Consider the following 14842-nt stretch of genomic DNA (forward strand, 5'->3'; position numbering starts at 1 on the left):
CTAGCGCCATTGGCTTTTTCAACGTATCTGCGCCTAGTGTCGAGTGCTAGGTAGGTACCTCAACACCCTGTCCGCTGCGTGTCAGTACCTACTCAGTACCTGACAGGCGGGGGCTTCCATTACCTTAGTACCGTATAACCACAAAAGGGCGCCATTTTCGAGTCCCAAAAGAAGATCAATATCGGGATGTTTCAGGACAGCGCTGAGAACAAAAGGCGCTGTCGATGCCGTGGAAGACGCTTAGCTAGTCCTTTGTGTGTCGGGCTGCCTGCTCAAGTAGTGTCAATCGGTGACTTGGTCATGATCATATCGATGCGGCTTTTCGGAGCAAAACTTGTGGAGCATATCAAACTCCTCAAAGCACGGATACTACCTAGTACTAGATCAAGCACGAGATGAATGGCTTCTGCAGAAGAACCTCTTGTGCAGGTGATGCCGTTGGATTCATGACTGTCTGCTTGTCTCAGTCTCCGAAGTTAGACATGAGGATGGCCCTCCTGGCACATCAAGCAGGCAATGAAATGGCACAGACTTAGTCAAGAATGAATGAGACACGTTTGTTGTCTTGGAACATCTCAACGCTAGGAGCAACTAGGTACCTACAACTGCTCTTTTTGTCTGTTATTCCTGCAGATAGGTACTTAATGACCATTCGCAATTCTCATAAAGATGTAGGTTTCGAATAGGCTTGAGTAGGAAGGTCGAGAGCAATGCCTTATCAAAACGAAATGAGTGTGTGAGGTATGGCTAGCGCACCAACTACTGAGTAGGTACCTATCTCGAATTGAAGCCCTTGCCAACCTACCCAACAGCGACAGTTGTCATCTCAGACATCGCCGCTTCTTTACTTCTTTCCTCCATTCAACAATTATCTTTATACAGGACTCATCATATGCCATTCACTCTCGTTCATGTGCTAATGTGGAATCATGCTCCATTGAAGATCTGTCGAGTCCCTTGTGCCACAGCCAGCCGCCGCGCTTCGACCCTTTCTGTTGATGCAGAGATGCAATCAAATCATCAATTGCTGTAATCCAATGGAACTAGGCGTGATGATAGTTCTCATGAATCTCGCTTGGAGACGTGCTTTGGTGAGTTGGCAGACAAAATGTACATTGTTCTTGAATCGTGTTGTTTTACCAGCTGTGCCAACCTTGAGAATGTCTACCGTCACCGAACATCTGACGAAGCAAGCACATGAGCCGAGCAGTTGCCCGTCGCCTTTCATGAATTGTTCAGCCCTTTTACTTCGCCAGAAGCATTCATGCCCGTGGTGAGCTGCTTTATTCTACCTATACTTTTAGTTTCACTGAAGCGCAGATCAGCACCGCGAGTCGCCATCACGGCGGCCTCGGCCGCTGCCGTGCATTCGCGTGTATCAAATCTCCGATAAGACGCCAATTTGCATGTTTACGGCCAGCAGCTCCCACCTCGGCCCAGATTCACAAACATCACCATCACCATCACCAACAACATCACCACCAAACAGCACATTACAATGCGCTGGCCAGGCAACGCCATCATTTGATGCAGTCTGATGCATAACTAAGCACTCTTTCCACGCACATTCATCTGATTGAACTGGGCTTCTCCTGGAGAAGCGGCAAGGAGGGTGAAAACACAACAAAAGGCCACAATATCAGACGAGATCGTCGCATCATGGCCGAACACACATCCAGCCATAACCCCTCGCCAACGGTCTCGACGCCGGACTTCCCGGAGCTCGACGAGCTCTTTCGCGAGGAGTGGAGTAGAAGAAACCAGCACCTCGAGGCCGCCAAAAAGCCTGACGGACAAGGCGGCAGCAATGGAGATCCGCGAGGGGGAGGTTTCGGCAGCAGCAGCAGCAGCAGCAGCGCCAAAAGAAGGAGCATCGACATGGACAGCCCCGACCAGAGCAGCGTCAGTGCCAAAAGGAGGAGTCTTGGTCAGAGCAGCCCGAGCCAGGGCAGCAGCAGCAGTAGCAGCAGTAGCAGCAGCAACATAAAGATCCCCAACCAATACCAGAGAAGGAACAGCAGCAGCATCATGGACAACAACAACAACAACGACCTCAGCAGCGGCAAAGGCAAAGGCGAGAGCAACAGCAACAGCAACAGCAATAGCTACAGCTACAGCTACAACCCCAGCCACAGCTCCATCCCGCCGCTCAACGACAACGTCGCCGTCGCCATCTTCGTCCCCCTCACAAACGGCCAGGCGCTCCTCTCGCCGCCCGCCGCCGCCGCCGTCGTCCCCGAGACGCCGCCGTACTTTCTCGAGAAGCTCGAGCGCCTCACCACCCACGAGGCCGCCGTCCGCGGCAACATCGAGGCGCTCTTCGGGCTCGAGTACCTGCGCGTCCGCGCCCACGTGGCGACGGCCTACCCCGACGACAGCGCCTTTGACTACTATGGCGCGACTGCGGCCGTCCGGCCTGTCCAGGACGCCGATCTCAGGCAGGATCTGGACGCCATGATTGGCAACATGCGCAGCAAGCTGCCGGACCCTCCTCCAGTGGGGGGGAACCTCGACCTCAATCTCGCTGCTGCTGCTTCTGCTGCTGCGAATCTGAATCTCACAAAGGACGTGGGCCTGCCCGACATGGACGTGCCCATCACCTACCACCCCCTCAACTCACCCCGCGAAGCCGCCGCCAACGACGTCCTGAAGCTCCTCGGCGATGCCGCCACCCAGCTGGGCTTTTTCGACAACCACATCCGGGTCATTAGTGACGGCATCAAGAAGGAGATGCAGGATGCCGCCGCGAGGGAGTTGAGGGAGAAGCAGGACCGGATGGACACCGACTAGAACTCGGGGCGGAAGTCCAGCCTCTTGGTGTTTCCTTCTGCGGGCGGCAGGCCCAGGAAGAGAGTCCGTTTCGACGATCCTATTGAGCAGTATGAGCCGGCGAGACCGGCCTCTTTGGGAGATGCTGTTCCGAGATAAAGGGGGATGCGAAATACAAAAGTACGACAAACCAGCATAAAGTCGGCTTGCTTGCCTGCTCCCTCAGGAAGTAGAGAGCATCTGTCAGTCACCTCGGTCAGGAATCATCTGCACAACAGACTGAACAGCTACGAAAAGGTGCGCCACGTCTTCGCCCCTTGGTTCAAGGCGGGGATGAGGTGGCATGCGAAGCAAGGTGCGACTCTAGTCAAGAAAGGGGACAATCAAGAAATGAGCTTTTTGGTCAAACATATTTACCACCGCGCATCTAGTCCCCTCCAACGTCCTACACTATATATATGTACAAAGCGACATACCGCTCCGGAACTGCAAGGGAAGATTCTTCTATTTTTGTTTTTGATACAAACCACCTATCTCAAGCTCCGTACGCGACCTGGCCCATGGGCCTGTCCTCCTCCATACCCGGAGCCATGAAATTCGTCCTGGGGTCGCCAGTGGCCTTGGCGGCTGAGCAGCGGGCCATTGTTGGTGAACTGTGAAGAAGTTAGTATGTCTGATGCTGATGGCATATTGGGGCTGCTTGATTGTATTGCAAGAGCATATAGCGTATATCAAATAGCATATGGAGCAAAAGCATTGCACGAGAGTAAGCACATACCTCCTAGAGATGGCGTCTGTGAAATAAAAGTTCTCAATGACCTTCTTGAGGGGCTGGTTGCTGGCCTTGGCGCCCTTGTTCTGCTCCACCAGCTGGACCTTGCTCAGCTCCTTCAGGGCAACAGGCTCAACCACGTCGTAGGCAGCCAGCGCAGGGCTAATCTCCACCATGCGATCCCGCACAGCGGCGACGTCGTCGTAGGGGAGAGGAGCGCCAAGGAACTCGGAGGCAGCTCGCAGGATCTTCCAGTCGGTTCGGGCAGCACCGGGCAGCGAGGTGGCGGCACGGGTCATCTGCACACGTCCCTCGGTGTTGATGTAAGTGCCGGCCTTCTCGGTGTAAGCAGCACCAGGAAGGACAACGTCAGCAATCTGAGCGCCGCGGTCACCGTGGTGGCCCTGGTAGACGACAAAGGCGTCCTTGGGGATGTCGGCCTCGTTGATCTCGTCAGCGCCGAGGAGCCAGACAAACTTGGGCTTGGTCTGGGCAACCTCCGCGGACGGGGTGACGAAGCCGACCTCAAAGGCACCAGCCCTTGAGGCCTCCCGCTGCAGCACGTTGTAGCCGTTCCACTCGGCGGTTCGGAAGTTGGCAGCGTTCTGCTCGACAAAGGTGCCGACGGTCTCGTAGAAAGCCTTGGCGTCAACGTGGTCGGTGACACCGGATCCGACAATGATCATGGGCTTCTTGGCGGCCTTGAGCTTCTTGCCAAAGGGGCCAGCCAGGGCCTTCTTCAAGGCGGCGTGGTCGGCGCCCAGGTGCTCAAACTCAAAGGTGGAGTCCCAGGTCTCGCCAACGACACCAATCTCAAGGTCGGAGCGCAGCCACTGCTTGCGGATACGAGCGTTCAGGACGGCGGCCTCGTGTCGGGGGTTGCTGCCGACGATGAGCATGCAGTCAGCCTCCTCGATGCCCCAGATCTGGGAGTTGAAGAGGTAGTTCGACCGCACGTCGATTCCGTGAGCAAGGGGCTGGCTGCCGGTGGGGGTATCCAGGGCAAGGTTCTCAGACCCCAGCTTGTTGGCCATGTCCTTGGCGACGACGAGAGACTCTACTTCAGTCAGCGCGCCGGCAATGATCTTGAACTCGTTGCCCTGAGGGTTGGTCTGCTGGTACGCCTTGGCGATGACGGTCAAGGCCTCCTCCCAGTCGGCATTCTCGAATCGGCCTTCCCTTCGAATCAGGGGCACAGTCAGTCGCTGAGTGCTGAGGCCGTCGCAAGCGAATCGCGTCTTGTCGTTGATCCACTCCTCGTTGACGTCGTCGTTCAGTCGAGGAAGAATGCGCATGACCTGAAGACCACGAGAATCGACACGGATGTTGGAGCCCAGGCCGTCCAGGACGTCAATGGACTCGGTGTGCTTCAGCTCCCAAGGACGAGCTCGGAAGGCATACGGCTTGGAGGTCAGGGCACCAACGGGGCAGAGATCGATGACGTTGCCAGACAGCTCCGAATCCAGGTTCTTCTCCAGGTAAGTGCCAATCTGCAGGTCGTTGCCACGGCCAGTTGAGCCAAGCTCAGGGGCACCGGCAATGTCGTTGGCGAATCGGACACATCGGGTGCAGTGAATGCATCGGTTCATGGACGTCTTGATCAGGGGTCCAATGTTCTTGTCCTCGACAGCTCGCTTGCCGCCAATCTCGTGGAATCGTCCTCGGTCGGCGCCGTATCGCATAGACTGGTCCTGGAGGTCACACTCGCCTCCCTGGTCGCAAATGGGGCAGTCGAGGGGGTGGTTGGCCAGCAGGAACTCCATGACGCCCTCGCGGGCCTTGTGTGTAAGAGGCGAGTTGGTCTTGACGACCATGCCGGGCTGAACGGGCCAGGCGCATGAGGCCACGGGCTTGGGTGCCCGCTCGACCTCGACCAAGCACATACGGCAGTTTCCGGCAATCATGAGTTTCCTATATTAATTTTCATATGTAATTAGACTTCGGGATTGTCGCAAGAGGGGCGAGGAGGGGTCAGATATTTCGTACTCGTGGTAGCAGTATCTGTACGCCATGTTAGCAAATTCTTATGCCCAAATTCAACCCAATCTATCGGCAAAGCCCCCTAATACTGACCTGGGCACAGTAACTCCGGCCTTTTCGCAGGCCTGAATCAGAGCCGACCCGGCTAGCAGTCCATGTCAGCATCCTCAAGCTTCCCACCACAACGGCAGCGGTCCCCCTCCAACGCCAGCCCTTCCAAAGCCATACCTTCGATCGAGACCTTTTTGCCATCTGCAGCACAGCACCGTCAGCATACACAAGTCCTCCCTCCATCGCCAATTGCTTCAAAAAAGAAAAGCCAGGCAAACGGCTTACCAATGGTCAGCTCCACCTCGGCAGACCGTCTGGGCGTTGTCGCGAAGGCCCGCGGGACGGCGGCTGCCCGCCTGCCGGTCCGCCAAGCCGAACGTGCCAGAGACTGTCGGAGCATCGTGTCGCCTTGACGGATTGAACGTGGTCGAACCGTGGGCGGCGAGGGTTGATACGGGGAAAAGGGCTCAAAAGGCGATGGAGAGCGAGCCGTTGCTTGTCTGGATGGGTTGGCAAAGCCCATTTGCGAGGCGCTAGTGGGTTTCCCTTACGGATCCATTTGCGAGCACGCTCATTGGCTGCAGCTGCCTTGAGCCGCTGCCTGAGGCAAACCTCGTCGTGCCCGCAATGCCGGCAGAACCATTTAATATGCGGCGCCTTGGCTGGATCTTTTTTCTCTTCTTTTTTTCCTTTTTCCTTCTCATTAATTGTACACGGGCACATTTTATTGTAGGTGAGCTTGGGCAACGGGACTGCAATTGTAAGTCCCTTTGCCTCCGTCGAGTCCTCCTCTATCTTGTGCTCCAGAAGAAACATCTACGCCGATTATGGAAGCAGGGGAGAGAAGTTTTTCGTCTCGATGAACATTGCCTCTTACCGCCGGTCGTAACATATCACCATGTAAAATCCTGACATGCCGTAGAAGCGCCGACATGGCTGCTTTTACATTACAGTCGATGACGTGCAGATGTAACTTGAACTGTATGTAGACCGTTACCGTCTATGAACTGCAGCTGCACTGCAGGGCCCGCTCAAACTTGGGCACGTCGCCAACCCATCGTTGCTCCTCCTCTCGATCGCCCTTATACTCGACTCCGTCGATCGTGGCTCCGTCCCACGAGTCTTCAAACGGGTGTAGGGCCATGTGCATGAGACGGTCCAGGACTTTTCTCTCGCCTTCTTTCTCGACGCGCCGTATCACTTCGTCCAAGATCCAGCCTCGAGGGATAAAGTTGGGGTTGACCTGCTTCATGGCCCGGATCCTCTCGGCGTCTTCGTCTTCGGACAGGGCTTCGGACGACTCTTGTCCCCAGTCTTCGAGAACACGCGCACGCCACTTCTCAAGCCAAGTGGCAATCATGTCCTTCCCAGCTTCCTCTCCAACAACGGGCGGCCCTTCTTTGTGGAAAAAGATGGCGGCTTTTTCTTTTCTATCCTTTGCCTCTGCAATATCTGCCAGTCTGATGGAGCTCAGCCGGCGGAAGAAGTGGTTGAAATCCAGCTCCAACCCCTCCATCGTATCGAGCACTTCGCTGAAGAGCTCTTCAAAGTCCCCTTCCTTAAAGTTGCGCAGGCCAATTCTCGCCGTCATGAGTCGCTTGTATTCGTTCAGGAAGACGGCTTTGAATTCCTCTCCGGCCTGCGAGATCAAATTCTCCGCTCGCTCAACCAAGTCCTTCTCTTGCTCTTCTTCTATGCCCTTGTTGATGAAGGTATCGTCGTCAACCTGAGCTCCGATACCGATAAGCTCTCCAAGAGCCTCGCCAAGTCTCACGAGGTTCCACCATATGATTGTAGGCTGATTCTTGTAGCTGTACCGCAGCAAGTGATCGTCGTGATTCGGAGTGTATGATGGATCAAAGTTGTCCATGAACGCAAACGGCCCATAGTCCATTGACAGGCCGTATACGGAGGTGTTGTCGGTGTTCTGCCAATGGTGTTAGTAGAAGCCTTGTCAAGGGTCAGTTGCAGGGTGAGGTAATGCATACCAAGACACCGTTCATGAAACCATATGCCTGCCAATGGGCCACAGTCACGGCGTTTCGCCTCACAATTTCTCTGTACAGCCGCTGGAACCTATTTTCGGCAGCATTGCTGGGCCCCTCGACGTCAGAGGCTGATATTCCGCGCTTAGGAGGCGGTGATTTGGCAGGTTCTTCGGGTGTTTCTAACCGTCCAGGCAGCGTCTCCCAGCCGCCAAAGACGTCTTCCGCAATGTAAGTTGCGAGCTTCCTGATAAGTTCGCGATCCCCTCTCGCGCGTAGCAGATCAAAGGTGCCGAGCCGCAGCCATGATTGGGCGAACCGCAGCACTATGGCCCCAGGCTCAACCCTCTCTCTCAGGACATTGGAATGGGGGAGCAAGGTCAGGGACAGTGCCCTGGTCGTAGGTATCCCCAGCGCATTGAGCGCCTCGGAAACGATAAATTCGCGGATGCTGGATCTCAGCACGGCCTTTCCATCAGCAAAGCGAGAATATGGAGTCAAGCCGGCTCCCTTGAGTTGCAGCTCATATCGCACATTGGTAGCCGGATTGGTTGCTTCAAAGAGCGAGATGGCTCTTCCATCGCCAAGCTGTCCCGCCCACTGGCCAAACTGAAAGCCTCCGTAGCATTGCGCCCAAGGATACCCGCCTTCGAGCTTTGTCTCGTCCCAGCCATATAGCTTGTTACCAGCTACAAACTGCCGGAAGTCTTCGGTTTTTGCTTCGTCTTGCTTGATTCCAATGTCCCGCAGAGCTGCAGGGCTCACAGCCAACAGCTCTGGGTCTTGCTGGGGAGCGGGTCGCACCCAGGTGAAGAGGGCGCCGCGGACGAGACGAGGTGTGATTTCATCTCGTGGAGTCTTGTGAGAAGCTGCCGGGGTTGGGAAGGCCAGGTCCGGGGGCAACTTGTCTGTGAAGTTCCATGATTTGGGCAGATCAGCCAGCGAAACGCCCTGAAACGGCTTCTCGGACGAGGCCATGGTCCGCGTGCTTCCGCGACGATATCGAAGAGATTGTCGTGTTGAGGACGATGATGCGCCGAGGATCCTCAGCGGCAGAGTTCCCTGTGTAAAACAGCTCGCATGGAGTTGTCTTTGCAGCATGAGAGACAATTTCGGACGATTGGTAGGTACCAGGGCTGCAGCTTGAAGGCGACTCGGGCGCTTATATTCGGATATTAGTGGCGAGCCGCAGAGGTTGGAGGTTGCCGTTCCGTGACATCACCGAGCTCATGGCTGCGACATGCACTTCTTTGGCCCCACCATCCATGTGTCTATTGTAAGCCGCGGAGCAACCTGTCCTGCATGTCGGACCTCCGAGAAAGAGGTTGCCGAGTGGCAATTGCATGTACTATGACGATGAAGTTCATGAGGAGGATCTTGTTAAAGAACATGCCTAGATGGATCGATTTTGATAGCCTTCTAGAGTAATGATCAATCACGAACGAGGACGCTGTTTAAGGTAATAGCACGCCAATCTGGCCTCACTCAACTTCCCCCATAGTTATCACTCCCTACCCTGCAAAATTATTACTACTTACCTAGGTAATTGCAATCAAGCTAACAATATGGCGTGACAGGCCTTAGCTTCAACCTCATCATGTATTGTAATTGCATACACAGTGATTGACCATGGGGAGAACAGAGTGCATGCGGCAGGCAAAAGCCGAGAGGATCCAGTTGGTTCCAAGAAGACAAGGTGTGGTTCATGAATAGACAACACCATGACAGAGATGGTGTGTGACAATCTACACAACAGGCGGCTTGACAGAGTCCACACACCTACTAGTTCACCACAAAATATCAACTTCTGTGCCTATTACCCCCCCTTTGAGGTAATCCTGTTAGAAGCGACATAAGGTACCTAGGCGATGGAAGCAAGTGACGGACTATTTCCTCCCCAACCTTCAGACACACCCTGATAGGAGCTGATAGAAAGATTTATAAACCACCACTCGCAACTCCTCTCGCATCCCAATAGAGCAGCTACAAACCGCATTTATCATCGGCGGGGTAGTTGCACGCCATCATGCACCAAACAGCCAGATTGACGCATCTCGGACCTCCACTTATAAGTAGGTCCAGCTGCTGCTGCTCATGGACTCGAATCCCCTCCCTCTCTCTACGATTCAAAGTTGCGCCCCGACAGCCTCTACGATTTGATTCCAGGTCATTCAGTGCCACAGCCGCCAAGATGTCGTTCCCGCCCAACTTGAAGCTCAACGACGGCAACGAGATTCCTCTGGTATGCGTGCTTGTTCTTTTTGTTCGGCGTCAAGTTGTGCCGACTCATGTATTGACCCGGTTGGCAGCTCGGATATGGTCTCGGAACCGCCCGATTCAAGCGCAACCGAGGACCTCTGGATCAAGAGCTGGTTGACCTCACCAAAAGGGCCATTGAGATTGGCTACTACCACCTCGACGGTGCTGAAGGTGTGCCAACGTCTGATATACCCTGAAGCTGGTGATTTGTTTCTGACCGCAATCCCTCTGTCAACATTCAGTATATGGAAATGAGGAGGAGCTCGGTGCCGCCATCAAGGCATCAGGCGTCCCCCGAGAAAAGCTCTTTGTCACCACCAAGATCAGCGCCACGGAGAAGAAGGACACCGAAGAGGCATTTGTCCTGTCACTGAAGAAGCTCGGCCTGGACTACGTCGACCTGTACCTCATCCACGGCCCCTTCTTTGCCGAAAGCGACGAGGAGCTGCAGCAGAAATGGGCCGATCTAGAGGCCATCAAGGCTTCCGGCCGCGCAAAGTCCATTGGCGTGTCCAACTTCCTCCAGGAGCACCTCGAGGCAATCCTCAAGACGGCAAAGGTCCCTCCCGCGATCAACCAGATCGAGTACCACCCGTATCTGCAACACGGCGACCTCGTTGCCTTCCACAAGAAGCATAATATCGCCATTGCCTCGTACGGCCCCTTGGTGCCTATTACCAGGGCGCAGGGTGGCCCCGTGGTGCCCGTCTACCAAAGGCTGGCGGAGAAGTACGGCGTCACTGACTCTGACGTCGGCCTCCGATGGGTCCTTGACCAGGGGATCGTCACGCTCACAACCAGCTCCAAGGAGTCGCGGTTGAAGGGCTACCTCGAGAGGCTTCCCAAGTTCTCGCTGGAGGAGGATGAGGTGAAGGAGATTTCGGAGGAGGGAAACAAGCACCACTACCGGGCATTCTGGAATGACAAGTTTGCCAAGGATGATAGGAGGTAGATTGTATGTTTTGAACCGACATTGTTGAAAGCAGCCGTCTGTTTTAGACATAGAATTAGAGTCATCGATGGCGAGTGCAGACGTTCGCTAAGGCTTGTAAGCTGACCCGAGTTGGTCACCATAACTGTTGCATCGTTTCATCAGTGTGCTTAGGTGCTGTCGGGAATCCTTTCAACGTGACTGAAGACGGAAATTAAGGTCCTTGGGATGGTAACGCATGGTGAAAAAGTATTGAAAAGCAGTAGCTAAACTCAAACGGATATGCAAGTCATAATGTCCAGTCCTTTCATGCAAAGTGGCAATGCGCCGTGAACGATAACACCATTGTGCCCTGTTGAGGAATCATAATTCCCTGACTCTTCACACTCATCCATTCATAGCTCATCGTCGGATTCTGTCTCGATATCTGCCTCTGGTGCTTTCGCCGGGGTCGCCTTTGCGTTTCTTGTAAAGGGGAGGTGCCTCGGAGCGGGTGGCTGTTCATCCGCTTTCTTGGTGGGAGGCGGTGCTTTGGATGGTGCCTTGGGGGTTGCCTTGGGGGTTGCTTTGGCCGCAGCCTTGGACGCAGCTTTGGGCGTAGGCTTAGAGCGTCCACCAGATCTTGCACTACCAGCATTATTGCCCCGGTCATCGCCTTCGTCCTCATCCTCGCTAGCAGTAGATGCCGTGTCTTCTGGAGTGTCCTCCGGGTCGCTGCTCTGGGGCTCGACCTTGATATTGTCCAGCTCCATCTCGTCGTCTTCCTCCGCCTCTTCTGCATCGCGCCGCGGGGATTCGACTTTTCGTTTCCTAGGCCTGGACGGGGCAGGGGCGTGAGATGGCCCAGACTCGACCTGCTGAGGGGCCCGTTGCGATGCTGGCTGGCTGTTTTGGAACGAGCCGGTAGTGAGGATCTTTTGTTGCTCCCGTATCTTCACCTTCTTCTCATTGAGTAGGTCTCTAAACTTCATAAGCAGCGCTGTTTCGTCTTCTTGTTTCGACGTTACCAGCTCGTCTAGCTGTGTCTTGAGTTCTTTCACGGTACTTTCAAGCTCCGTTGCATGAGTGGTGGCTTCGGCGAGGGCTTGTTTGCTCTGTGCCAGTGCATCGATTGAGTCGGCACACCATTCAAAGAGCTCGATGCCTTCGTTTTCGTTGTACTTGAGATCTATCGAGCCGAGTCGTTGCTGTATGAGAGAGGTTAGGACTATCATATGCGATGAATACGTGCTTGTGAGATTCATACTGTGATTCCTTGCACTCGCTTTCGAACCGTGATAGAGAGCGAAGCCTCGCCTTTGATGCTAGCTGTGGCTTGTATATCCCCAGCTGGCTGTAAATCGAACAAAGATTGTAATATTGTCTGCCATTCCGACTCGGAGACGGGACAGTTTGCAACTCGTAGCGAAGACACGCGATCATGTTTCACTGAGGGAGAGTCAATAAGCGGTGTGGTGTTGACGGTGTTATGAGAGGGAGCCATACAAGTTGTCGCATATGGAGCTGCGCCTTCTGTTCCAACGAGCTTCACGTCCAAGGGTTTAGAGCCCTTTTGAACGACCTGGATAAGAACATAGGCGGATTCGTCGTCGTCCCGAGGGAGCTTGATGACTCGTGACGCGGTCATGTCTAATCGCAAGTGTGTTGCTTGTCGGCGACTGATCCAAACAGCGAGACGGTGGGTCTGATGAGACGCAGTCTGGTGAATTTTCCTCGTTCAAGGTGAATGTTCAAGAAGTGCTAAAGAAGGATTGAAGCTAAGACGCAACGATGATGATGGCGATGTGTGGAAGGTTTATCGCAACGCACGGCTGTAGGGAAAACGAGGGCAAGAATCACCAAAGCTAGATGAGGCGGGAAAAGTCTGGCAAATTTGCACCCTTGGGAGTGAGTCCTTATGTATTCTGGAACAATCAACGTGGTTCGTGTCTTACAGGCAAACAGTCGTGATTCTTCAACGCGGTGGAGGTTCAGTTGCATGGCAGCCTTGCGGCTTGATTAGCGTCAAGCGGGAGCAGGCAGAGTTCAATGTTGGGAGCATTCCATGGATCTGATCCAGTCCACTGTAATCCACTGCAGGCAGCTGTGGCCAGGGAGCTGGAGCTGGAGCTGGAACTGGAGCTTCAGCTGCAGGTACGGGTACAAGCTCGACGTGGCTTGTTGTGGCGCAGGCTTCGGCTGAAGCTCTTTTGGGTACTGCTAAGTACCTACTTGGGATGCGTACCAGATCGGGTGGCCGTGTAAGCCAGCAGAACAACCGCAAAGTAGCTGTATCAGTGGGAATTGTATTAATACAGCTTGCACATGTTGTGCTCGGAACAATCATAAGAAGCACAAAGATATTCACAACATCCTTTCGTATTCGCGATACGGATCAACCATCCCCTGCTCCAAGCACCAAGTAAGTAGGTAAACCCCGTACCGAGTCGTTGGGTAGCAGCAGCAGCAATAATATCTGCCCACGCCTAACTCGTTTCTTGTTGGTTTCGCATCGCGGCCAGCATCAACCCGTCCAGAAAGGCGTGCCAAGTGCGTCGTCCACGCAGGAAATACGGGGGGTCCGGAGCTCTTTGCACGCGTGGGAAATTAAACCCAATGTCCAGCCGTCGGCCGGAGGGTCTTGGTGGACGAGCTGGCCGCTGGAAGTCGTCATGTTTTGGGTGTAGAGGCCGCGGCAGCGCCCAACTACCGCCCAATGCAGCTAGGCCACGTTTGCGGGACGAGAGTAAACATCAATGATGTCCACTTCGGGCTGCCAATTCACGCTCGTGAAGCCAGGCGGCCCAGATTTCAACACACACACTTGTTGATACGTAGTATCTGGATGAAGAAAAGGAAAGAATCCCGTCTTTGAGATTACAAGCAAACGGGCACGACTTGGCTAGGTGGCAACCCCGTGCTCCACGCCCATGTTTGCTGCCCTCGACATGACATGATGGCGGCAGGGCCTCAACCAAGCAGCCCGGCTCAGGATCGCCTCGCCTCGTCCCCCAAGCCATGCTCGGTGCTCTGTGCTTCCCGCGCTCCGGACTCGCTACGCATATGCATTGGCGTGCTTTGCATGCACGAGACGCTCCAGCCAAGGGCCCTGCTTCCCGATCTCCCTCTCCACTCAGCAGATTCTTACAATTGTCCACCCAGCACCAACAGTGGCCCGCGCGTATGATTGGCGGCCTGTCGGAGTGGGCTGGAGAATGGTGCCGGGATTGCGGGCTGGGGGTCCTCTGGCGGTTGTCGTGGTAATGCTAGCAGAGAGCAACCAGAGGTCGGCTGCAGGTGAGGCGTCATCAGGAGACGAGGACGCCCAGGCACAGGGTGGGCGGATGGACAGATACGGAGTAGCCCTCCAGCCAATTTCATGCACAGCACCGCGGCGAGATTAGGATGAGGATCGTGAGTCCGGCAGCGACTCCACCTCCAATAACAACAGATCATGGGTTAGCGAAGAGGCTACGGGCGCCGAGTAGGGGTTATCCATGACAATCCATCGTTCCGTGAGGGTACGAGGGAAATTTTTGGGAGGCGAGAGGCAAAAAAGAAAAAAGGCCAACTGGTGTTGAGAACCGGGCCAGAGCGCGTATCTGAAATGAGATGAACGGACAAGAAGAGCGAGAGAGAAAAAAAAGGGGCGGATATAAAACAACTTGAGCGTCCTGCGCTGCCAGTGCGCGGGATCCTTTTCGTTTCGTTTGGCTCCATCTCCGTGACCCAGACGAGATATACGTTGCATTACTGCCCTCGTTCACGACCAGGGACGGCGTCTCGATTCGCTTCCAGCTCCATCTCCTCGGTGTTGCAGGGTACTAGGTACTCATAAGGGAGGACTCGTGCTACTAATAGCAGCAGCAGCAGCAGTCGAGTGCCTCGAGCGGGCTGAAGAGCAGAGTCAAATTCCTTGCCGGTGGAACTGCGTTGGCCCTGGCGTTCGCTCGACCACAGGCGGCACCTCACTGAAATCTCCAGCAGGCGGCCCCTCACCACAGACGGGACCCTGATCCTCGCCAGCCCACAGCACGTTACAGCGTTGCAGCGGCACAGGCACAGGCACCCGACCAGACAGGCAGCACCAGCACCAGCACCAGCACCAGCACCAGC

At 54.8% G+C, this 14842-nt stretch overlaps 5 protein-coding genes across 5 annotated transcripts; 2 read left to right on the forward strand and 3 right to left on the reverse strand.

Annotated features, from left to right (window-relative positions):
* Positions 1–1659: 1659 nt before the first annotated feature.
* Positions 1660–2790, forward strand: TRIREDRAFT_102763 (uncharacterized protein; the record flags this gene model as incomplete). The annotated part of the gene is made up of 1 exon (XM_006961192.1): positions 1660–2790. One exon carries the CDS (start codon positions 1660–1662, stop codon positions 2788–2790), a length of 1131 nt encoding a protein of 376 aa, XP_006961254.1.
* Positions 2791–3153: 363 nt separating this feature from the next.
* On the reverse strand, positions 3154–6006 carry TRIREDRAFT_44041 (uncharacterized protein). The gene is made up of 6 exons (XM_006961017.1): positions 5858–6006; positions 5750–5773; positions 5615–5666; positions 5528–5542; positions 3548–5452; positions 3154–3422 (listed from the first exon to the last, which is right to left on the reverse strand). The coding sequence occupies exons 1-6, from the start codon at positions 5970–5972 to the stop codon at positions 3305–3307; spliced, it is 2229 nt and encodes a 742-aa protein (XP_006961079.1). The 5' UTR covers positions 5973–6006; the 3' UTR covers positions 3154–3304.
* A 566-nt stretch (positions 6007–6572) lies between these two features.
* Positions 6573–8535, reverse strand: TRIREDRAFT_73961 (uncharacterized protein; the record flags this gene model as incomplete). Its single annotated transcript, XM_006961614.1, has 2 exons — positions 6573–7499; positions 7561–8535. The coding sequence occupies 2 exons, from the start codon at positions 8533–8535 to the stop codon at positions 6573–6575; spliced, it is 1902 nt and encodes a 633-aa protein (XP_006961676.1).
* Positions 8536–9748: 1213 nt separating this feature from the next.
* TRIREDRAFT_102766 (uncharacterized protein) lies at positions 9749–10768 on the forward strand (the record flags this gene model as incomplete). Its single annotated transcript, XM_006961193.1, has 3 exons — positions 9749–9799; positions 9867–9987; positions 10059–10768. 3 exons carry the CDS (start codon positions 9749–9751, stop codon positions 10766–10768), a joined length of 882 nt encoding a protein of 293 aa, XP_006961255.1.
* A 374-nt stretch (positions 10769–11142) lies between these two features.
* On the reverse strand, positions 11143–12374 carry TRIREDRAFT_53468 (uncharacterized protein; the record flags this gene model as incomplete). The annotated part of the gene is made up of 4 exons (XM_006961615.1): positions 11143–11312; positions 11379–11934; positions 11994–12175; positions 12233–12374. The coding sequence occupies 4 exons, from the start codon at positions 12372–12374 to the stop codon at positions 11143–11145; spliced, it is 1050 nt and encodes a 349-aa protein (XP_006961677.1).
* Between the last annotated feature and the right edge of the window lie 2468 nt (positions 12375–14842).

This window comes from Trichoderma reesei (assembly GCF_000167675.1).
Source record: "Trichoderma reesei QM6a unplaced genomic scaffold TRIREscaffold_1, whole genome shotgun sequence".
In the NCBI taxonomy this organism is placed as follows: domain Eukaryota; kingdom Fungi; phylum Ascomycota; class Sordariomycetes; order Hypocreales; family Hypocreaceae; genus Trichoderma; species Trichoderma reesei.

What these genes read in the sequence shown, in the direction of transcription:
- TRIREDRAFT_44041 (XM_006961017.1), bottom strand. Translation starts at nt 5,972, where the DNA reads ATGCTCCGACAGTCTCTGGCACGTTCGGCTTGGCGGACCGGCAGGCGG. An exon ending in CGAGGTGGAGCTGACCATTG is followed by an intron (nt 5,774 to 5,857) that starts GTAAGCCGTTTG and finishes GCTGTGCTGCAG; the next exon opens with ATGGCAAAAAGGTCTCGATC. An exon ending in ACAGACGCCATCTCTAGGAG is followed by an intron (nt 3,423 to 3,547) that starts GTATGTGCTTAC and finishes ACTTCTTCACAG; the next exon opens with TTCACCAACAATGGCCCGCT.